Here is a 23,958-nt window from a genome sequence, read left to right on the forward strand (position 1 = left end):
GTGCGATAGTGCGCACGCGCCAGTCGTGGAGGGCCTGGAAGGGATTTCTTCGTTCCGCCCCCTTCTAGGTCCTTACGTGAAACCCAATGGAAACTCGTGATTGAATTGCGTCATTTGGCCTAGCAACTGCCGGCAGATTTGCCCAACCACGCGCTGGGCTCCTACGCGTCAGGTAACAGCCCCGGGTGGTAGCAGCGTGGCTGTTGGTGGACGCAGGTGGCGAGGCGTTTGGAGCGGCTCGCTCAGCATGTGGTGCACGGGCCCAGCCTCAGTGGTGGCCTTTTGTGCCGGGCTTTGGGTCTGTAACCCGGGGCCGGCGCTGGGCCAGGAGGCCGGGGAACGGCCAGGGGCCGACTGTGAAGGTGAGCGGTGTGAGACCTGCTTGCATGGCGGTGGCACCGCGCTGCGGCGCAGCTGTTGTCGGCTTTGGCTTCTCTCGGCCCTGGCTATAAATAACCTGTAACTCTGGAAATGCACCCGTCCCTGGTTCCCCATCGCTTTCTCCCGTCTAGGCAAAAGTTCGATCTGGGCCTAGTGACACCTTGAGGCCGCCTCTCTCCTGGTCTCGTGCTATTAAACTGCTGCGGTCAAAGCCGGAGAGTTTGGATTTGGATTAGATGTGTAAAAGCAACTAGCTTCAGAAGACCCTGGCTGTGGGTGCATCCACGCCGCTGCTGCTGACCGGCGACTCTGGCCTCTCCCTGCCCAGGAGAGGTCCTTCAAATTTAAAATTGTTTGACTCCCAAAAGAAAAATAAAACAAGTTGTCTGTAATTGAGTTGAGGTGGCTTAAACCAGAGAACAAAAGTAACGTTTGTTAGGACTTACAGAGTAAAGTTGCTTTACAAAGGAGTACATTAATTCCTTAGGAGGAATACCCAGGAATGATTCCTTTTCTGTTCGCAGAACCTAAGCTATGCACTTGCGATCAGAACACCAACCTTTCTGCTCTGAGCCCCCATACCTCTTCCTTGCAAAATCAACGTGGTAATTCTACTTCAGAGGGTTGTTAACAAGATTAAAGAAGGTAATTGGCTACGCTAGCCCCTTCCTCCTGGACTGCTGTAACAACTATTTTTCATTGACCAAAATAATTTATATAAGTGTATATTCTCATGTTTCTGTGACCTTGGGACTCTATCCCTACTTAAGAGGAAATTATAGATTCACAGTATTATTCACATGGAATAACTGGATGAGTGTAATTTGTATAACTTAAGTGTTAAGAATTGGAGTTCAGTATTCTGCCAGGCCTTCAATAATTAAACTTCTCTCCAGAAATTTGAAATATCTACATGATGTCATTTTTAAGCTTTCTATAGATGTATTTGTTCAGCTAAGTTATAATTTTGTTTAAAGAATCTTACAACTGCATCTATTTAAAGCAGAATTTGTGAGACATAAACAATTGATATGATTACTCATTAGTAATTTAATTTCTGGAGTGTCTACCTGAAAACATTTCAGAAAAGCCAGAGACCCTGTATTAATTAAATGTGAAGCTTATACCATCTTTCCTAGATTTATTACAGCATATTGTGATTACTGTGTGTTTGATTTTCTACTGTCCTCACTCCTCTTGCTCACTCTGCTTCCATTACTCTGGTGCCCTGTTTTTGGACCCACCAAGGACGCATTAGATTTGTACTTCTTCCCTTTGCCTGGAGAGTTCGACCCTAAGTAGTCCACTTACGGTTTTCTTTCCCTTTCTCAAGGTTTCTGCTCAAATACCACTTTATCCAAGATGTTTTCCTTGACCACTCCATTTAGAATAATACTTTTTACCTTGTCACTCTACCCCATTACCATATTTCTTTTCCACTCCATTTAGAATAATACCACTTACCTTGTCACTCTACCCAATTACCATATTTCTTTTTCTTCACAGCCACAAGATACTTTTATTTATTCCCTGGCATGTAATCTTTGAAGGTATAGACTTTGTTTCTCAACAACCTAGAACACTGTCTGGTACTAACTGATTGCTCAATGAATGTTTGTTAAAAACACAAATGACAGGCTATTACAGTTAATGCTCTCTTCCTATTTATAGCATTAGGAATGATTAGGACTTAGAGCTCCAAAAGACAACGTGACTGATCCTGTAGCTGAAAACAACTAAAAACACTGGATTAAATAAAAATGTTTGCTTTTTAATATTTTTATATTTTTATTTTTAAATAATTTTTATTTTTTTAAATTTAATATAAATTTAAATAAAAAATTTTTTATTTTAAATAAATATTTTTAAAGATTTATTTATTTATTTGAGAGAGAGTGTGTGTGAGCGTGTGTGCATGAGGGGTGGGGGAGGGGCAGAGGGAGCTAAGCAAACTCCCCTCTGCTGCTCGAGGAGCCCACCTCAGGGCTCCATCCTGAGACCCCTGAGAGCATGACCTGAGCCAAAATCAAGAGTCAGATGCTCAACCAATTAGCCACCCACATGCTCCTAAAAATAATTTTAGAGTAAGTTAGTAAGTCATAACCAGAGGCCAAAAATCAAGGTGAAAATGGAAACTAAAAGAGGTAAGAGGTAAGAGGAACGGGAAGATGGCTTTTGCCTTGAGGGCATTTGTTACTCAGGCAATCTCAACTTAGGTTTTCATGGTTTTGGCAAAATAAAGAGAATAAAGACATAGCCCAGGACCTTCTGAAGTTAGGAGTGTAATATGAGGTCTTCCCCAATTAATTTGAAACCCCAAAGAGCTAGACCTCTATTATAAAAGGTGACCTGGAAATAGCCACAAGTCTATCCCCATCCTTGGAGATTAAAAGCAATTGTGGTACTTGAACTTGTACCAAAAGGGGGAAAAAAATGTCTCTAGATACCTCCTGATCACAAGATAGCCCACATATGCACTGAGGCCCAAGTGCACACAACCTGGACAGTCCGAAATCTCTCAAACTGAAATTTTAGTTTAACGGGGTTTTAGGCATCAGCAAATAATGATCTTACCTGTAGGAATCCACCTTTAGCCCAGCCTGCAAGTAATTCTCACAGTTAAAGTGCAAGAAATAAAGCTCACATTCAGAAAAGTTTTGCACCCATGGGGAAGAAGGGCACCATAAGTGACAGCCAGTTATGACTAGTGGCAGAGATGAGGCAAAGACTAGTGGAAAGGCTTCAGGTACCGGAATGACCAGGCACAGAATAGAAAATACATTTATTATGTTTTAAGAAATAAAGGAAGGGATTGAAAATACATATAAAGGGCAAAAGACTCTTTAAAATGTCCAACCATATTTGGAAAAGAACCACATTAAATCGCTACAAATAGAAATGAATGGGATTAATAGCAGATTAGATACAGCTGATAAAAGAATTAGTAAGAAGATTGAAGAAATCATCAAGAAGGAATCACTAGAAAGAAGAAACAAAGAGAAAATCTTAAACACAGAGAAAAAATGCTGATGACCTTCAAGTTAGACTGTCAGATGACTCAAAAGTGAAAGGCCCAAAGTCACAAGGCTAGTAATCAGTAAAGGATTGGACCCAGAAAGAGTCTGGCTTCAGAGCCCAAGCACTGAATTACTACCTATACTGCTTTCTGAGTATAATGTTGGGAACTAAATTATTTAAGGAAATATTAAAAAATAAAATTAGAACAATGAAGTAGTTTACAAATTATTTAAGAAGTTCTGGCTATTCTTAAACTCTTAACTCCTTATAACATGTATTATATTCTTAGGTAGCAATTCTCCCTTAGTCCTGGTATATCACCAAGATTAATCGGGTCTCTTTTTAAATTTTTCCTCCAAAATCAAGGAGATAATGTGGGACTGACTTCAGTTTGAGAAGGTGTGGCTGAAACTGTTGAAAATAATGTTTCTAGCCCATTGCCAGCTTCATTGTGCCACTAACCTGATTTTAAGCATTCTTTATTATTTTTTTGATAAACTTGTAGCTCTTTTCCTGCAGGTGGCATTATTATATTTTCCGAGTACTATTTTCCCCTTTTGAGCTGTGGCTAACTAATTGCTTAATTGACGTGTGATTTCACCTTGACATTTTAAATTCAATTTCATTAATATTACCAAATATTTTATTCAGCATATTGGGGATTTCTGTGACAGTCACAGATATTGTGGTGAGTTTTTAACATCAGTTAGGAACTACTTCAAACATACAGGAAAATTTTTATATGACCTATACCTAGCATCTAGATTCCTTGTTAGTATTTTGCTACATTTGCTATCATTCTATCTCTTTAAAAAATAAATAACACACTTGCAGCCACTGTTTTCTCTCCCTTTCCAGGAGAAATGCCTGTTCTAAAGTTAATGTGTGCTTCTTTTCCATTTTTAAAGAACTACTATAAATGTGTATCCGCAAATAATCTATGTAATTTTTTTGACCTTAGTTGTCTATAATTGTACATTGTATGTATTCATTTGTGACCTTTTTCATTCAACATTATATTGGGGGCATTTATGTACATTGATAACTACAAACGTACTTCATTCCTTTTAGCTTACCTATAGAATTCCACTTTCTGAGTGAAATGCAGTCTATATACCTATCCTCTCATGGATATTCGGTTAGGTTCTTCCCACTTTTACATAATTTTAAACAATGTGCTCTGAATATTCTTATACATGTCTCCTAGAGCACATAGGTGATGATTTCTCTAGGTCATAGAGCAAGAATTTCTGGGTGATAGATTATATGCATTTTCAACTTAACTTTTCCCTATTGGATTGTGGTTTTCTTACAGATTTTCAGGAGCTCTTTTATTCAGCCAAAAAAGACATATTTCACATCCAGTCTAGGTCCCTCATTGAGGACAGAGCAATGTGGCTTAAGAGGGAGAGGTGACAGACACTGAGGTGTGAGAAGCAGTGGAAAGTCAGGTCATCAGGGACAATCTAGAGACTGGATCAGACTCTGAGTGATATGGAAAACCACAGGAGGGTGTTGAGGAGATGAAGTAGCATAATCTGACTTTCATTTTTAAAGAACCTGGTTAGGATGTTGGGAATTTAGTGGGTCAGATTACAGCAATCCTCTGGCCAAGAAATCCTAACACTGCAGGAGAAAATAGGAAAACATCATAAAGGAACCAACAGCTGACAGGATAGAAAGATTTACTAGGACAAAATTGAAGGGGAAGAAGCAATCCTGAATGGTAAACTGAGTTTACCCTCATTTTGCCCAGATGGCACTGGCCAAAGTAAAGATGATCTTTGGTGTGAGGGAGACGGAAGGCAAAGCCTAAGACTTGTTTTAAGTGGGTAGTCTACTAGGACACTCTTCTCTGTTAATCTGGGATTCCCGAAGGGTTAGTCCCTCAGAGTAAGGTTGAACGAGCAGTAAACCTAACCCATCCCTACCCACAGAGGTCTCTAAGGAAATTTTCCTTGTCACTGCGCAGAATAGAAGAAAGGAATAAATACATTTCTGAGAGATTATAACCACAAGATGTCCTCATTTGGATTTGCAGCTAAATTACACATCAGGGGTCCAAGAAAATATCAGGCTGTCAATTTAGTTTAAAGTAGTCCCTGGCTAGTAGGTCCTAAGCCTGATAAATACAGACAAATACTTTATGGAAATAAGGCATCCTCATTTTAGTCCTCAAATAATCTCCACAAATACATTTCAAGTGACTATAAGTATCATACAGGACAAAATAAGGAAGCAGACCAAAAAACCCAAAAAAACCAAACAAACAAAAAAATCAGGTAATAAGGGGAAGCAAAGGACTCTGTTTTTCACCACTAACCTTTTATAACTCACTGACTTTAAACTAGGTGTGGGGGAGTGACGGGGAGGAAGAGAAGAGAGACTTGGAAACCACAGCATAACAATTCTTTGAGTGTTTTTCTTAAAGAGGAGTGGGGAAATGGGGTTGTATTTGGTGGTGGTGGTTGGGGGGGGAATGTGGTGTTGAGAGATCTTTCTGTTGCTTCTAAGATGTGAGAAATAACAGCATGTTGCAGGCTAATGGGGAAGGAGACTGGAGGGAGAGCGCAGAAGTGCAGGAGCAGGGAGTTGATAGGATCTCCTTAGCAAGTGCAAGAGTTGTCAAAGTTCATTCGTAGAATTAAGGAAGAATGTGCAGGTACAGGTGTGGTTGATGTGGCGGCAGAAGCAGGAGAGAGTTCTCTCCTGTTGCTTTTTGCCCTTCAGAGAAATAGGATGCAGGATCATGCGGTGGGAGTGAGGATGGGGTGAAGGTGTTAGACGAGGTTTGAGAAGAGAGCAGCTCTTCAACTGTCACTTGGGAAGTTGGATACAGTGTGAGTATGGCCAATGGAGTAGGGTTGTTGAGTGGCCCTGATGGCTCACTGGAAGTTAGTGGTCATGAACCTAAGTTAGACCAGTGAGCACCACTGTGTTATTTCCTCCGGTTGTGTTCGGCAAGTATAGGTACAAACTGGGTGGAGAGTTGGTTTTAGCTAGGGTAAGGGTTTTTTCAGGTGTGTACAATGAGGGAGGCAGATGCAAGAGGGTTGAATTTGGGTAAGGAAGTGTGGTGAAAAGGTGGGAAAATCAATGAATTGTATGACCTGGTGGGGTTGGAGAACTTGGGCATTGGGTGTTAAAGTACGTGAGCTGGAGGTAATGGTCAGACAATGGGATGTTTCAGCTGAAATTACAGAGAGATTATAGTCATTGGTAATGATTGGACCCAAGGGTATGACCAGAGAAATTTCTCGTGTATTCTAGATATTAATCTTTAGTCAGTTACATAAGTTGTAAATATCTTCCTCCAGTCTGTGGCTTGTCTTATCTTTTGTTTATGATTTCTTTGGCATTACAAAAGTGTTTAATTTTGCTGTCATCAAACATATGATCTGTGTTTTGGTACTTTCTTTAAGAAATCTTTCTTCTCTATCCTGATGTCATGAAGATGCTTTCCTGGGTTTCCTTCTAAAAGTTTTGTAGTGCTGCTCTTCCCGTATAAATCTTTATTCACCTGGGATTTATGTTTGCATGTAGTTTTAGATAGAGATCTGAGTTTATCTTTCTCCGTGATAAGTTCTCTTAGTACCATTTATTGACTAGTAAATTTTTATCCTCCATTGATTTTTAGCATCACTTCCATCCTTTACCAACCTCCTCTAGATTTGTGCACTTATTTTTAGACTCTATTTGTGCATTTGTTTCTAGACTAGTTCTCCTAAGTCTATTTCTGTGCCATTCCCACAGTGTTTTCAATACTGTAGCTCTAGAATTAAATCTTGATATCTGATAATGTCTATTCCTCAAACTCCTTTTTCTTCTTCTTCTTCAAACCTTTCTTCGCTTTCATTTGCTCTTGTTTCTTCATATGTATTTTTGGACCAGGTTGTAAAATCTATAAAAGTCCTATTGGGATTTTGATTGGAATAACATTATTTATTTGAAAGAGAGAGTGAGCACAAGCCAGGGGGAGAGGCAGGGGGAGAAGCAGACTCCCGGCTGAGCAGGGAGTCCGAGATCATGACCTGGGATCATGGCAGAGCTTAACCAACTGAGCCACCTAGGTGCCCGTGGAATAACATCAAATGTATAGATTTATTTAAAAATATTATCATCCATAATATTGAACCTTTTCATCGGTGAACATAGTTTATCTTTCCATTTTTGAGGTCTACTTTAAGGTCCTTTGATCAAGTTTTGTAATTTTTTCTTCCAAAGTCTTGATATATTTCATCAAATTTATTCCTAGTTACACTAGAATTTTTATCACGATTGTAAATGATTTATTTTAAATTTGCAGTTTCGTCATTGTTTCTTTGTATTAATCTGGTATCCAGCAATTTTGCATAATGCTCTCCTTAATAAGAATGTTTTTCTAGGGGCGCCTGGGTGGCTCAGTCGTTAAGCATCTGCCTTCAGCTCAGGGCGTGATCCTGGTGTTCTGGGATCGAGCCCCACATCAGGATCCTCCACTGGGAGCCTGCTTCTCCCTCTCCCACTCCCCCTGCTTGTGTTCCCTCTCTCTGTTTTTCTACCTAGACAATCATATAATCTGCAAATGATAAAAATTTTGCTTTTTCCTTCCTTCTTGTTCTTTTTTTTTTTTTTAAGATTTTATTTATTTATTTGACAGAGAGAGAGATAGCCAGAGAGAGAGGGAACACAAGCAGGGGGAGCGGGAGAGGAAGAATCAGGCTCCCAGCGGAGCAGGGAGCCCATGTGGGGCTCGATCCCAGGACTCTGGGATCATGCCCTGAGCCAAAGGCAGACACTGAACGACTGAGCCACCCAGGCACCCCACTGAGCCACCCAGGCGCCCCTCTTTCTTCTTGTTCTTTTTTTTTTTTTTTTTGAGAGGGAGAGATAGAGAGTGTGAGCTGGATGGGGATGGAGAGGAGCAGAGGGAGAGGGAAAGAATTTTAAGCAGACTCCCTGCTGAGCACATAGTCAGATGTGGGGCTTGATCTCAGGACCCTGAGATCATGACCTGAGCCCAAAATCAAGAGTTGGACGCTTAACTGACTGAGCCACAAAAAGTACCCTACTTTTTCCTTTCTAATAAACATCTGTTTGACTAGCTAACACATCCAGTTCTGTATTGAATACAAGTGGTGACAAAGGATCATTTTATTGCTAATTTAGGACATTTGCTGTAGCGCTTTCATAGATATCCTTTATTAAGTCAATGAAGTTCTCTTTTCTAGTCCAAGTTTGCTAAGTGTGTGTAATGGATGCTTGTTTTAATAATGAAGAGAAATTCGATTTTATTAAATACATATACATTTATTGAGATGATCATATAATAAGTTGCATTAATAGCTTTTCTAATTTTAAACCACATTGGTCATTGATGTGATTCTTCCTTGATTATGATTTTTTAATGTGTATTTTATTTTCAAAATGTGAAATTGATCAATAGTTTTTGTCTCATATTGTCCTTGCCTGGTTTTGATGTCAAGGTTTAGCCAATCTCATTAAAGTTTGGGAGCTTTTCTTTCCTTTCTTTTCCTTTGCTATTCTTGTCTCTGTGACAGTTTATATAAAATAGTTCTGATAGCTGGGTTCTTTTTTTTTCCTTGGTAGATTTTAAATTACTGCTTCAATTTTTTAAAGTGGTTTTTAGGTTGGTTCAGGTTCTTATTTCTACGTAAGTTTATTTTTGTTATACTTTTCTAGGATGTTGTCTATGCTGTTTCTGAATTCATTGAAATAAAGCTTTTCTTAAGGTGTTTTCTTATGATTTTGAAATCTCTATTCTCTCTCTAGGTATGTCTTCTTTTTTATTACCAATGCTTTATAGTTTATATTTTTTATCAAATGGTTACGTATATGCATAAATTTAAAACATAAATTTTTTCCCTGGGCCTATATTGAAAAATGTTAAGCCTCTATCCATTCTTCTCTAAGATAGTACTTTCCTCTGCAGCTACTTCCAAATAGTTTAGCAACTTCATCTGATACATATCTTTATTAATCTAAATAAACGCTTAAAATGCTCTTTTTCAGTTTTGCACTTTTATTATCTTTGGAAAATGAAGTTTTAGATCTATTATACCCACCCACATCTGTCTCCTGCACACCCATTCCCCCATTTTACATATATTTATATCACCATTTGGGGTAAAAATAAATCTCAGGGTTTATATTGTTGTGCCCATGTAAATATTATTCAAAGGTGAGTTATCTAGTGCACCAGGATTTCATCTTTCATGCACATCTTTCTCCCTTGAATTAAAATTTGCCTCAATTTTTCTTTGGTTAATTTTTATTCCAATCATTAATTTATCTCATATATATATGAGATTTTTTTTTTTTTTGACAGAACTGAAAATCATCTCTGAACATGTTAACCACATCAGGTAGTCTATTAGTTTGATTTTCTGCTTGGCGGCATAATTCTTGGGACTTTCTATGTCTTGCTCTAATCTAGACAGGCATCTCTCCAGCCTGCTACACCACTGTTGTGCTAGGACTCACTCGCCTCCTGGGAATTTCTTTGGTCTCTTTGTTGTGTTTGAGCCTTTGCTTCCTGGAACCCAAGGCATTCCTTTAATTGGTTCACTCTTCCGTTTTGGTTGAAGACTACTGTCCTGAAAAACAGTGCATGATAATATAATTTTGAGATCTTGAATGTTGAAAATGACTTTATTTACTTTGACATTTTAATTAATAGTTTGACTGTTTATAGAATTCTAGGTGGAAAACATATTTTCTGTAGAATTTTGATGACATTAAGCCATTTTCTTATCGTTTCCAGTGTTAGGAAATCTAATGACACTCTATTTCATAGTTGTTTATAGAACTATTTTAGATTTCAGCAGAATTATAGAATCTTTTCTTCTTTACCAGTGTTCTAAAGTTTCTTGATTTTTGTGTTTTGGAATAGATCTTTCTCAATTTTGTGGGTCTGTCAGTCCAGATATTCATGTCTTCCACTAATGAGAATATTCCCTATATTGGTTCTTTGACAATTCCCTCTTCTATCTTTCTGAAGCTCATATTATTTAGGTATTTGTCTTCCTGAATTTCTTAAATTTTACAAATAATTTTCCACCTCTTTGTTTTTTGGTCTACTTCCTGGTGATTTCTTCCCCCCACTTGATCCCCTAAATAAACCTGGTAGACTCTTTTCTTTAATTTAGCAATCATATTTTTAATTACCAAGAGTTCTTCTTTGTTATTTGGTTGTCTGAATATTATTTGATTTACCACTTAAAAAAATTCTTTATCACTTTTTTCCTTGCTAAGAACTTATCTTTACTGGCCATTAGTTTCATTTACCTTTATTTTTTCTACTTAATTTATGTGGTTTTATTATCAATAGTTTCTATATTCTTTTGGTTTATATAGTTATACTTTTAAAAACTTAAGTTGAATGCTTACTCATTAATTTTCCTGTTTTTTCTTTTGAAAGATACATACTTAACATTATGAATTTCTTTGCAAGTACTGCTTAACTCTAGTCCTTACGTTTCATATGTAGCATTTTTACTGAAATTAAGTATAAAAATTGCACATTTCTGTTACTACTTTTTCTTTGACCCATGGATTAGTTAGAAGTGTGTATTTTAGGGGCACCTGGGTGGCGCAGTTGTTAAGCGTCTGCCTTCGGCTCAGGGCATGATCCCAGGGTCCTGAGATCGAGCCCCACATCAGGCTCCTCCGCTGAGAGCCTGCTTCTTCCTCTCCCACTCCCCCTACTTGTGTTCCCTCTTTCGCTGGCTGTCTCTGTCAAATAAATAAAATCTTTAAAAAAAATGTGTATTTTAAAATTCTCCAGGCATAAGAAGGGCACACACTGAGTTGGATCATATTATTTTTGTTACTGATTTCTAATTATATTCAGGGAATGTGGCCTGCTTAGTACAGATTTTTTGGTGCTTGTTGAGAACTGCTTTTTGGCTTACCACCTGGCAAATTAATGTAAATATTCCATATTTTCTTTCTTTTTTTTTTTTTAAGATGTTATTTATTTATTTGACAGAGACAGCCAGCGAGAGAGGGAACACAAGCAGGGGGAGTGGGAGAGGAAGAAGCAGGCTCTCAGTGGAGGAGCCTGATGTGGGGCTCGATCCCAGAACACCAGAATCATGCCTTGAACCGAAGGCAGATGCTTAACGACTGCGCCATCCAGGCACCCCTATATTTTCTTGAAAAGAATGTGGATTCTCTAATTTGGGGGAGAAGGGATCCATATCTTATAAGGTCAAACTTGTGAACAGTGCTCAAATATTTAATGTCCTTATTAACTTTTGTCTATTTGATCAAATAATTGCTGTGTGTTCAACCATCTATTGTTATTGTGAATTTGTCAATTTTGTCTTATAATTCTATCAGGATTTTCTATATTATTAAGCTATGTTATTGGTTGCACATTAGTCTGGAACATTTATTTTGGTATTTCTGGTAAATGGTTCATTTTATGATTAGTGGCGACTATTGTTATTCTCAAAAATGCTTTATAGAACTAAAACAGATTTTGGTTAGCATTTTCCAGGCATATCTTTTTATTGTTAGAATCTCAATTTTGTTGTTGTTTTTGTTTTTTCAACATTTTGCTGTAGTCTCATACTTTTTATGTGACCCTTATAAACAGCATATAATTGAATTTTTGATAGTTCTGCTCTGAAAAATCCTGTTCTATAATTGCAAGTTTAATACATTCATGCTTATTGTAATTAATGATATATTTGGGTTTTTTTCCCCACTTAATTTTGTGATTTTTTAAAAAAAATTTATCCTGCTCTTTTCTTTTTCTTTCTTCTCCTTCTCCTTCTCCTTCTCCTTCTCCTTCTCCTTCTTCTTCTTCTTTCTTCTAGTGGACTGATAATGTTTGAACAATCCCTCCCCATGCCCTGCACCTATACAGATCTGAAAGTAATCTGTTCATATTTTTTAGTTATTACCTTTATGTTGTTACTGTGATTAATTGCCTAAAAATTATTATGGCTTAACAGTAATGTTTCTCTACCCTCTTCTGGAGGATAAAAGATCTTAGGAAGTTTCAAGTGAATTCTCCCTTATTTCCTATCTTATGTGTTAGGACTGTCCTGTGTTTGGGTTTTACCTTAGGCTTATACCCCTACATGTTTATTATTATTGTTTACACAGTTAATCTTGATTTAGATTTTTCTCCCACTTGCCATTTTCTCTTCTCACATTACTTCTTGCAACCTGATTCTCCTTTCTGGATCTTGTCTCCTTCTTCCTGAAGTTTATTTGTTAGTAGTGCTTCCTAAGGTGTTTCACACATAGGAAGTGCTCAATAAATGTTTACTAAATAAATTAATTTAATCAAATGAACATAGTTTAAACTATAGTAGGTGTCTAGTTTGTGTATGAGGGTGATCGGTAGATCTTGCTTCATTTACCTGACAGATAGATAAGACACTTGAATATTGGGGTTGTTGGACAAAACACATTACCTGGTTTTAGTTAATACTGTGAGTCAAGGGTAGGGACAGAACCAAGGGCCAGAGCACTCTCCACTCTTCCTTAGTATGTTTTTCAGGAATTATCTCTCTAATACTAGGGCCACTGATTTCCAGCATAAGCTTCTGGCCTCCCATTTCCTTTTCTGCTTGCCCAGACACTTGCCACATCCAGGAAAGCAACATGGGAAAACAGGATCCTCCTACTGCAGAGATACCTAATGGATAAGTGTGTAGGGCCGGGGTCGGATGACCAGGGATCTAATTTCCTCTCTAGCACTTACTAGGCAAGTTAACTGGCCTCTCTTTGACTCAGTTACCTCATCTGTAAAGTAAGGATGGTAATGTGTCTACAACATAGCTTTGTTCTGTGACTTGAATGAGTTAATAACATTCATTAGAATGGCGCCAGCACCTGTAAGCACCCAACAAATGTTAACTACGGTTATTGCCTGCACCAATTCTTAGCTCCCTCCAACTCTTCGCTGGCTGTGGATGCTGGGATTGAATATGATTGTTCAAATTGGGGTTTCACTTAAGTTTGTGATAATAGGACATACAGACATAGGCAGACTACCAAGGGGTTTCATTTAAGATATGTATTCAGGTTTTTCTCTCTGTGCTTTAAACAAAGCTGCCCCAAGCATCATATCCTATATAAAGCTATATTCTCTTTTAGGGGTAACTTTTGTGGGAAAATTCTCATTTCAGATTCAACTTGGTTCCAAAGATTGATTGATTCAATAAGTTCATATTATTTAAGGCCCAATATTAAGCTAATAGCTACAGACCCCAAACCATTCTTACTTATAATTTGAATCCATCGTCACAATTAGTTGAATCATATTTAACTTTTTTATTTGATGAGCAGGGCATACACATAGTTGTGGTCATGGTTATATTGTACATAACTACATAATTTCTTTGATCCTTCTAGTATGTAAAGAATTCTTGAACCGATTCTATAACTCCTTGGTAGCCAGAGGAGTCAACTTTTCCCTGGACACCATAGAAAAGGAATTGGTCAGCTTTTGTTTGGATGTCAAAGGAAAAGAAAACCGCCTGGTATGGTAAATGTTCCCTGTTCATTTTTCCCTTATGCTTGAAGAAACCGTTAATAGTTTCATTTCTCATCTTAGTCTTAACGTTCTCCTGCTTAAATGCTTGCCTCAAGCATCTTCATTGCAGATGGCAAGCAGAAATTGATCTTCCAGTGAAATGTAGTCCTATGTATTTTCATTTAGAATATATCTGGCTTCATTTTGCTTTCTGAATAGACAAGCAATTCCATGTTTTAAGTAAAGTTACACAAATTCCTGATGAGAATTTTCTGTCCAAGACTATTCGTTAAACCTGTCAAAATATTTTTGTCACATCATTTATACATAACTAATGAAGTTTTTATATTCTCTTATAATGGTGTTTCCTGGGTTTACACAGATGACTTTTCTTAGTGTTTTACTTCACTACGGATAATTGCAGGCCAATTCATTTTGCCTAAAATTTTTATGTTCAGTTTGTCAGTTAAATTTGCATTGTTGACTGTTCACCACTGACACATTGTAAAATTCTCAACATTTATTTGTGCCATTAAGTTTCATATTTTTAAATGTAAATTGCTTCAGTTAGACAGCTGGAAAGGCAGCATATCATGATGGAGAAGGACATGGACTCTAGAGCCAAAATGCTAGATGTTTAAATTCCGTCTCTTCTGCTTACCAGCTGGTGACCTTCAGTTGACTTGGATGTAAAATGGGGATAATTATAGTACTTACTTCACAGGATTATTGTGAGAATTCAATAAGTTAAGGCCTTTAAAGCCCCGAGAGCAGTGCCTGGCACAGAGAAAACACTTAGCAAGTGTTGGCTCTTATTAATCTTTGAGCATCGTGTGAATTGTAGGGTACTTCTAATTAACATGATCATGGGGATGGAATCATTTGTTTTCTGGTGTCTTAGTCAGCAGGGGTTAAAAATTAATAGCTGCGCCATGAAAACTAGGTTAACCTCTTTCTCACTTCTCCAAACTATATTAACTACTTTTTTTCATCACCCAGGACACTAAATTCTCTTTGTACTCCTTCAGTGCTATTATCTAGGAGCAACGAAGGATGCGGCCACAAAGATCCTCAGTGAGGTGGCTCGCCCAATGAGCGTGCATATGCCAGCAGCAAAGATTTGCGAGAAGCTCAAGAAGATGGACAGCCAGATCTGTGAGCTGAAATATGGTATAATGGAGTCAAATGTATTTTTCCAGTATGTCCAGAGCATTGTCAATTCTGTAAACCAATGTCCCTGTTTCTAAACAGTCAGTGTGCGAAGGGAAGGCAATCTCCACTCACCAGTAGATTGCTGGGCGGGTGAATGGTGCCTAGTGCCATCTGAGCTCCTTTGGGGGATGAGAAATGAACGCTGGCACAATCAGCGTTCAGTAAAACTGCCAAGCCAGATAGCCAAGTTTAAACTCTTAAATCACCAAGGCAAGGTCAACTAGGTATGTCAAGGAAAAATTCAAAATGTAAAGGGAGCAGCTATTCATGGTGATTTAGCTCTTGGTAACCTATTAAGACAAAGGTTGCATCTATTCAAAGACGATGTTGGGACTTTGAAGTTTTAAATATGGACTATATCTTTTCTCCCTAGATTTGTCCACCATCCTTCCAGTTTTAAATGTTGGGAAATAGGTTATTCACATCAAGTCAGGTTTTGCTTGATGAAGTAAGCTTATTGAGGGTGCCTAAAATAAACAGTGAGGAAAGGAAGGAGGTGTCCTATTTAAAACATTATCCTTGGCCTTATGAATTTCACAGATATAGATCTATTCTTTTTTTTAATGTTTTTTTATTATATTATGTTAGTCACCATATAGTACATCCCTGGTTTTTTATGTAAAGTTCGATGATTCATTAGTTGCGTATAACACCCAGTGCACCATGCAATACATGCCCTCCTTACTACCCATCGCCAGTCTATCCCATTCCCCCACCCCCCTCCCCTCTGAAGCCCTCAGTTTGTTTCTCAGAGTCCATAGTCTCTCATGCTTCATTCCCCCTTCTGATTACTCCCCCTTTCTTTATCCCTTTCTTCCCCTACCAATCTTCCTAGCTCTTATGTTCCATAGATGAGAGAAACATATGATAATTGTCTTTCTCTGCTTGACTTATTTCACTTAGCATTATCTCCTCCAGTGCCGTCCGTGTTGCAGCAAATGTTGAGAAATCGTTCTTTTAGATCTATTCTTATACAGTACTGAGGATTCGTATCTGGGCCAGCCTTTTGGGTAGACTGAATAGGTGTGTTAAAAGCCTGGGGCATCCCTCCCTTAGCCTATCCTTAACACCTGAGATTTTATCAGGAAAGACTCATTTCTGTTGCTTAAGTAATTGTTTTATGTTACAGATCCACTGTAGTATTATAAACTACCTAAGTAATTAGCACCCAACACTGAATTATTTTAGTCTTATTTTCCAACATAGCTGTGTAATATGCCTATGGACCATAGTGACAAAGCTGGCTTTAAATAGGGTTAAGGTCAGAAGATACTAAAGACAACCTATTTCTCAATGCCAAGGGCAGGCCCTAATCTCCAAGGTAGTGATTATGGGGAAGGCATCTGTTTTTATTGGCTTCCAAGTAATGAAGTAGAGGCAGGAATCATTGCGTCCATATAAACAATATTCACAAATGGGACAAATCTGTTCTGATTCTTTCATTTGACAAATGTATTTAGAATAGCATCTGCTCTATACAAGGGATCCTACTTGATTCCTTGAGTAATAGAAAAGTTATTCAGATGTTTTTGAGAAGAAATGCAGAGTTACTAATGTTTTGGCAATGCTGGCCACTAGAGGCCCTTGAGGAGCCATGAACTAGTTTTAATTTCGGGATCGTTTTCCTTATAGTTTTAGGGTTACAGAGTTTTTCCTTTTTAAAATTAATGCCAGATGCCAAGTTCTCTAGAAAAACTCAAAGACACTACTGACACTTCCAAGAAAGTATTTTTTTTCCTTCGATCATTTGTCTTGAATAGACCAGCAGTTCTAAATTCTTCTTCCCAGCTTATTTGGCAGGAAAATTGAGATTGAACAGGGCCTTTGAATGGTGGGATATTAATAATTTGAGCTATTAAAAGCATCTATGTTTAAAGGTATTTTGTTAAGTCAGCCATGAAATTAACAAACAAGGGAAGTGTAGAGTTGGATTATGTTTTCAGTTAGGAAGGTGTTATTTGGTTTTTGACTTGAAAGTATGTTTTTGCTAGATCTATTTTTTTATATGATGGGGATCACTATAAAAATTGAAGGCTTCCCTGGAGCACAGGGTGAAGCTGACAAACAAGAGGCTTTAAATTTTAACTTTTATTTATTTCTTCCAGATTTATTAAGATATAATTGACATAAAATATTGTGCAAATTTAAGGTGTATGACATGTTGACTTGATACACTTATATACTGCAATATTACCACCATCGTGTCAGCTAACACCTCCATCATGTCTTATAATTACCATATCTTTTCTGTGATGAGAACATTTAAGATCTGCTCTCTTAGCAACTTTCAAGTATATAATACAGTATTAATGATAAATACCATGGCATACGTTAGATCCCCAGAACTTGTCTTGTAACTGGGAGTTTGTACCCTTTTGCCAACATCTTAATTTCTCCACCCCGCAGCCCCTGGTAACCACCATTCTACACTCTGCTTCTATCAGTTTGGCTTTTTTACATTCCATGTATAAGTGATATCATACAGTATATATCTTTCTTTGTCTGACTTACTTCACTTAGTCCATTCTTGCTGCAAATGGCAAGATTTCCTTTCTCATGGCTGAATAACATTCCATTGTGTGTGTATACATGTGTATCTCTCTCACACATACACATATATCACATCACCTTTAGCCACCCATCTGTTGATAGATACTTAGGTTGTTTTCATATCTTGCCTATTGTGAATAATGCTGCAATGAACATGGAAGTATAGATATCTCTTTGATACCCTATTTTCATTTCCTTTTGATATATACCCAGAAGTGGGATTACTAGATCATTTGGTAGTTCTACTTTTAATTTTTTTTAACGTTTTTTATTATGTTATGTTAGTCACCATACAGTACATCCTTAGTTTTTGATGTAGTGTTCCATGATTCATTGTTTGCGTTTAACACCCAGTGCTCCATGCAGTATGTGCCCTCCTAATATCTACTTTTAATTTTTAAAGGAACTTCCATACTGTTTTCCATAGTGGCTGTACTAACTTATACTGCCAGCAACAGTGATTTTTTTCCCAAATCGTTTCCAACACTTGCTATCTCTTAGGTTTTTTGAGGAAAGCCATTCTAACACATGTGAGGTGATGCCTCATTGTAGGGCTGTTTTGCATTTCCCTTAGGATTAGTGATGTTGAGTACCTTATCAGGGACCTGTTGGACATTTGTATGTCTTCTTTGGAAGAATATCTATTCAGTTCTGCTGCCTATTTTTTTAGTCAGATTGTTTGGGACTTTTTTGCTATTGGGTTGTATGAGTTCTTTATATATTTTGGATCTTAACCCCTTATCAGATATATGATTTTCAGATATTTTCTCACATCCCATAACTTGCCATTTATTTTGTTGATGGCTTCTTTGCTGCGCAGAAACTTTTTAGCTTGATATAGTCCCACTTACTGATTTTTACTTTTGTTGTTGTGCTTTGGTTTCATAGCCAAAAAATTGTTGCCAGGACCAGTGTCAAGGAGCTTTTCCCCATGTTTTCTTCTTGGATTTTTATGGCTTCAGGTTTTATGTTTAATTTTTTAATCCAATTCAAGTTAATTTTCCTAAGTGACATAAGATAGGGGTCCAGTTTCAATTTTTCTGCATGTGGTTATTCAGTTATCCAAACACCATTTATTGAAGAGACTGTTCTTTCCCCATTGAATATTCTTAGCTCCTTTGTCAAATATCAGTTGACCTTATATGCAAGGGTTAATTTCTGGGCCTTTGATTCTACTCCATTGTTGTATGTGTCTGTTTTTATGCCAGTACCACATTGTTTTATTATAGTTTTATAGTATAGTTTGGAATCAGGAAGTGCGATGTTTCCAGCTTTGTTCTTTCTGAGGATTGCTTTGGCTATTCAGGGTCTTTAGTGGTTCCAGACCAATTGGGGTTATTTTTTCTATTTTTTGTGGAAAATGCCACTGGAATTTTGATGGGGATTGCATTAAATCTGTAGATGGCTTTGGGTAGGATGGGCATTTTAGCAATATTAATCTTCCAATCCATGAAAACAGGATTTTTTCCATTTGTGTTCTCTTTAATTTATTTCATCAAAGTCCGGTAGTTTTCAGTGTATAGATCTTTCACCTCCTTGGTTAAATTTATTCCTGAGTATAAAATCCAACTTCTAAATTTGAGCACATTTACTGGAAACTTTTGATAAGTTACTTGACAACTATGTTAGGTTGCTAAAAGGCTTTTAAATGTTGTGTTCTATTATGCAGGGGAATAAAGGAAAGGGCTCCTCAAGAGAAGTCAAGCTGTAAAAGTCCTGGGCTGCCACTAATTGTTTAATAAGCAAACTTCAATGTAGTAGCCATGTTCAAGGACACACCCAGTCATGGGGGAGGGAGAAGGAAAAGAATTTCCCCTTTCTGACAGGGAAATTATAATCATGAGTATGTTATAGATGAGCTTTGTTTGTTTGTTTTTCCTATTTTTGGGTTTGTGAATAGAGAAGTAGTTAAGTTCTTGACATTGTGTGCAGACAGTAAATGGAAACAGTAGTCTTTCTAGAGGAGTTGTGGATGTTAATGACGAGTGTTATTGGCAAGAAGGTTAGGAGCCAGATTGGCTGGCACCAAAGCGATAGTTTTAGAGAAGTGGTATATCCCAAAGGACTATAAATGAATGCTGTGATGATTTTGTAATTCCAGTAGGGACAGAGGATCAGGTGAGTTCAAGCAGAGATCCCAAACAATTAAGGACCAATGAGAATGCTCTTAATTTTGTTCATGTGTTTTGGTTTCTTTACATTTGTATTTAAAAACTCAATAGTGCTTTCTAATACATATGTCCATCTGTTTTATTTTATTTTTAAAGATTTTATTTATTTATTTGAGAGAGAGAGCATGAGAGCATGAGAGCAAGAGAGATTGAGAGAACAAGTGGGGGGAGAGGCAGAGGGAGAAAGCAGACTCCCTGTGGAGCAGGGAGCCTGAAGTGGGACTCGATCCCAGGACCCGGGGATCATGACCTGAGCTGAAGGCAGACGCTTAACCAACTGAGCCACCCAGGTGCCCTGTCCATCTGTTTTAATGCAGACATGTGTTCGTATAGAAACTGAACCATCACTTTCAGGTTAAGTACAATCTAGGGCTTTCAGTTGGCCACACTAGAGGCCATCCCAAGGCACTGCCATTTATCAGTTCTCTTCTTTGTATCTTAGGAGCAGCAATTAGGATGCAGTGCTGTCATTTTAGTAATTATGGTTTTGAGAAGCCACGGAGTGGTCACAAAATCCTGCAAAGCTCCCAGGTCCCTGTTTTGAAGCAAGTATAATTCCATGGAGAGCAAGTTTAATAGAACACTAATGGTCCCAATAGCTTTGTACATAACACATTTTCCTTAAGTATGTCTTGGTTTCCATAGAAAATGGAACTGTTCCCCACTTTGGAACATAGGATAGTTGACACCAAGATAAGTAAAACCACTGGCCTAAGTGTTTCACAGTTTTTTGTTTTTTGTTTTTTAAACTGTGCTTTTCCTTTTTGTTGTTTAGAAAAGAAATTGGACCTGGCATCAGTGGACCTGTCAAAGATGAGAGTAGCAGAGCTGAAACAGATACTGCACAGCTGGGGAGAGGAGTACAGAGCCTGTGCAGAAAAAACCGACTATGTGAATCTGATCACTGAGCTAGCACCCAAGTATGCAGCAGCCCGCCCCAAAACAGAGCTCTGACCCTCCAATGCTGGTGCGCCATTAATGAGAGACACAGTGACTCTCCAGGATATGGACTTGCTGGTTAAAAGTAACCAGGAGTTGTGCTGCATGTGGTCTCATACTTTGCTTTGGTAACACAACCAACCAAGAATTGGTTACTTGGATTTACAATGAAAACTGCTAATACTAGTGGTGTCTTACATTTGCAGTGTACCCAAACCTAACAGTGCCTTTCTCATAATTTTTGTAAGGATTATATATATTGTCTTTGCCCATTTCCTTAAAATTGAGAAATGTGAACTACTGAAAAATTGATGGAGTAAGTCAATTCAAAGAAAGAAGTGCTCAGAGGCCCCTCTCTGTGTACTAATTTTTAATTAAATATATTGGTTTAGGATAAAAGAAAACAATGTTTAGCCTACCTAACTCCCACCTTCAATCCAAAACAATAACATGGCATAATCAAACGTTTTAAAAAGTAAACTTTGTACTTTCAACTGCAAATCACTCTACGTTCTGGCTCTTTTTTTTTGGTGTTGGATATGGGGAGGGCAGGAAGGCACTACTTGAAATTACAGTTTTCCGAAAGAAGGAATACCTATTTAAAACCTATTTATACCTACTTAAAGAAAACAGATCAAGAATCCACTTAGGTAGAGTCAGTGTTTTAGCAAATTGTATTAACGCTCACACTGTTGACTGAACCGAGCTCAAGGTGTTCTGTATTCCTTGGTACCACACATTAGACAAGCTTTTGATAGAGGATTAAAGCATGGTAAGAGCATCTGCAGGCAACATAGAGCTCTATGGTTCTTAATGCTATTTTATCAGCTTTAAATTGTAAAATCATTCTTGGCTCCATTTTCTGGCCACATCAGAGTAAGAATCCCCCGGACAAGTGGCTGCCTCTGGGGGGAAGGCAGAAGTGGGGAAAGCCTGCAGAACAGCTCAAGGGAACTTTCTGGGAGGGATGGGAATGTCGTATATCTTGACTGGTGTGGTGGTTACATGGTTGGATAGGATTGTGAAACTCATCCAGCAGTATAATTAAGATCGCGTCATTTTTTTGTATATACACTTTATCTAAAATACTGCTGTAGAAAAATTATTTGAAAATTAACTGAACTTCATTGATTCAAAACATCTTGTTCGTGTAGAGAATTATATTTATTGGCTGGGAGTCTTTTTGGGGAGTGGAGGAGAAATTTTCCAGACTGAATGTGTATACTGAAACTATATCGTTTAAATGCTGTGCAGGTAAATGAATTTTCAGTTGGGCAGTTGAGAGGTTACTGAACTTGTCAGAGAGTTGGGGTTAGTAACTTAAAAATGAGAATAAACAAGCTTTGGTGTGATAAATAACCAAAAGGGATTCTTGTTTCTGGATTTTTGCAGCTTGATCATTATGTGTAAAGCACTCTAGTTCATTGTGAATTGTATCTTTAAAAGTCCATATTTAGTTGTTGTTGTTTTTTGTTTTTTTGTTTGTTTGTTTGTTTTTTACTTTTTGTAACCTTTATATTTGTTTTCCTATTGAGAAACTTAACATTTGAAAATAGTATGTCTGACGTCTGATCTCAAAATCAGGTCATATTTTCTGTGTTGTGGGTTGTTGTTGTTTTTTTTAACAGGACAGAAATCTAGGTCATAAGAACACTGCCCAGCAGTTCATTCAAATCCATGATGTTTGGTCTGGCTTTTTCTAGAGCATTCACTCTGTTAGTGCCACTGAAACTTTTCAAACCGTGCACACAAGTCACCCGGGGATCTTGTTAAAGTTTGGATTTTGATTCAGGAGGCCTGGGTGGGGCCTGAGACTGCTTTTCTAACAGGCCCCTGAGTGATGCCATTGCTGTTCTTGCAGGCACCACACTTGGAGTGGCAAGGGCCTGAGTCACGGATCCTTCAGTTGATTTATTTTCTTCAACTGCCAGTCTCGGTTAGGTTTTTGATAGAGCTGAATGTAACAACAACAACAACAAAAACAAACAACGATAAACACACAGGAGTTGCTTCCGTCATGTAAAAGAAGTCCAGAGGTAGCCAGTCCGAAGTAAATACAGCAGGTCCACAAAGTTATTAGGAATTGAGTTCTAATCTTTTTGCTTTACATCAGGGACGAGCTCCATTCTTAACTCATGGTCCAAGTTGACTCTGGAACTCCTTATTCAAGAAAGGACAAGGCATGGAAAGCTGAGCCTACCCCTTTAGGGCAGCCTTTCCCCTTTCCCTTCGTGTTACCCCTCCCCCACACTCTGCTTACAGATTACCGATCAGAATTTAATCACATGCCAAACCTAGCTACAAGGGAGTTTGGGAAATAATGTCTTTTTGTTGAGTTCATTGTTGCCCAAATAAAATCAGGATTGATTGATTGATTGATTATTTATTTATTTATTTATTTATTTATTTATTTATTTCCAAGGAAGAATGGAGAAACAGTTTGTAGCCACAAGCCATCTCTGCCACACAGCATAAATTTTTTATTCCCATGAGTCTTAGTTATAATTCCTGGTTATTTTACCCTAAGTAACTTTTCTTCCTCCTTACTATTTGCTTCTTTTGTAAATGTAGGTAATTATGTCTTTCTTTTTTTGGTTTGACAGGAAGTAGCTACTGTTTTTCTATTTTATTTTCATTTTAAATTGCTTCCTCTCTCATTGTGTGTGTGCACATGTGCATATGCAATTTTTGTTGTATCTATAAAAAAATCTATAAACACACAAAATTTACAAGTCAGACATTATGACAAACATGGCAGAACTCTGGGCTAAACACTTTCATTTAAACAGTAGCAGTCTGGGGCAAACATTATTCCTGGTCTATTTTAGATTTCAAGAAGTCAAAGCAGACGATCCGTTAATTTGGTGCCTAAGTACACATGGGAGACTGGATACAACATTTAAAAGTTGTAGGTCTTGAGTATGGATATTTGTCATCCACATTCCACTAAAGAGTGTTACGTTTAGAACAAATTAGCTTTTCATATAGGACAAGAAAATATTTGATTATCAAATCCTTAAAATCAAGCAGAGCATTTTGTGATCCCAGAGGCTCCACCTATGGGTTTGAGCAGCTCTTAATAAGTGTCTTTTCTGAGCAGATAGCCGAGTTTTTTACCTTCCAGACTCATCCAGAAGAAATGAAACATGAATTCCAAGAATACCTAGCTCCAAGCGTTTTGGTAATGGATTG

The 23,958-nt window shown here is 37.7% G+C and overlaps 1 protein-coding gene across 2 annotated transcripts; it reads left to right on the forward strand.

The window, feature by feature from the left end:
- CDNF (cerebral dopamine neurotrophic factor) lies at positions 1-23,128 on the forward strand. Of its 2 annotated transcripts, none has more exons than XM_087857678.1 (4): positions 1-362; positions 13,774-13,901; positions 14,923-15,092; positions 20,603-23,128. In XM_087857678.1, the coding sequence occupies exons 1-4, from the start codon at positions 248-250 to the stop codon at positions 20,733-20,735; spliced, it is 546 nt and encodes a 181-aa protein (XP_087713804.1). In that variant the 5' UTR covers positions 1-247; the 3' UTR covers positions 20,736-23,128. The 2 variants fall into 2 exon arrangements, with proteins under 2 accessions (XP_087713804.1, XP_045644081.2); XM_045788125.2 differs by having other exon boundaries at positions 13-362; positions 14,923-15,064; positions 20,603-23,120.
- The last annotated feature ends 830 nt before the right edge of the window (positions 23,129-23,958 follow it).

This window comes from Ursus americanus, chromosome 31 (genome assembly GCF_024610735.1).
Source record: "Ursus americanus isolate L20-20 chromosome 31, mUrsAme1.1.p, whole genome shotgun sequence".
NCBI lineage: Eukaryota > Metazoa > Chordata > Mammalia > Carnivora > Ursidae > Ursus > Ursus americanus.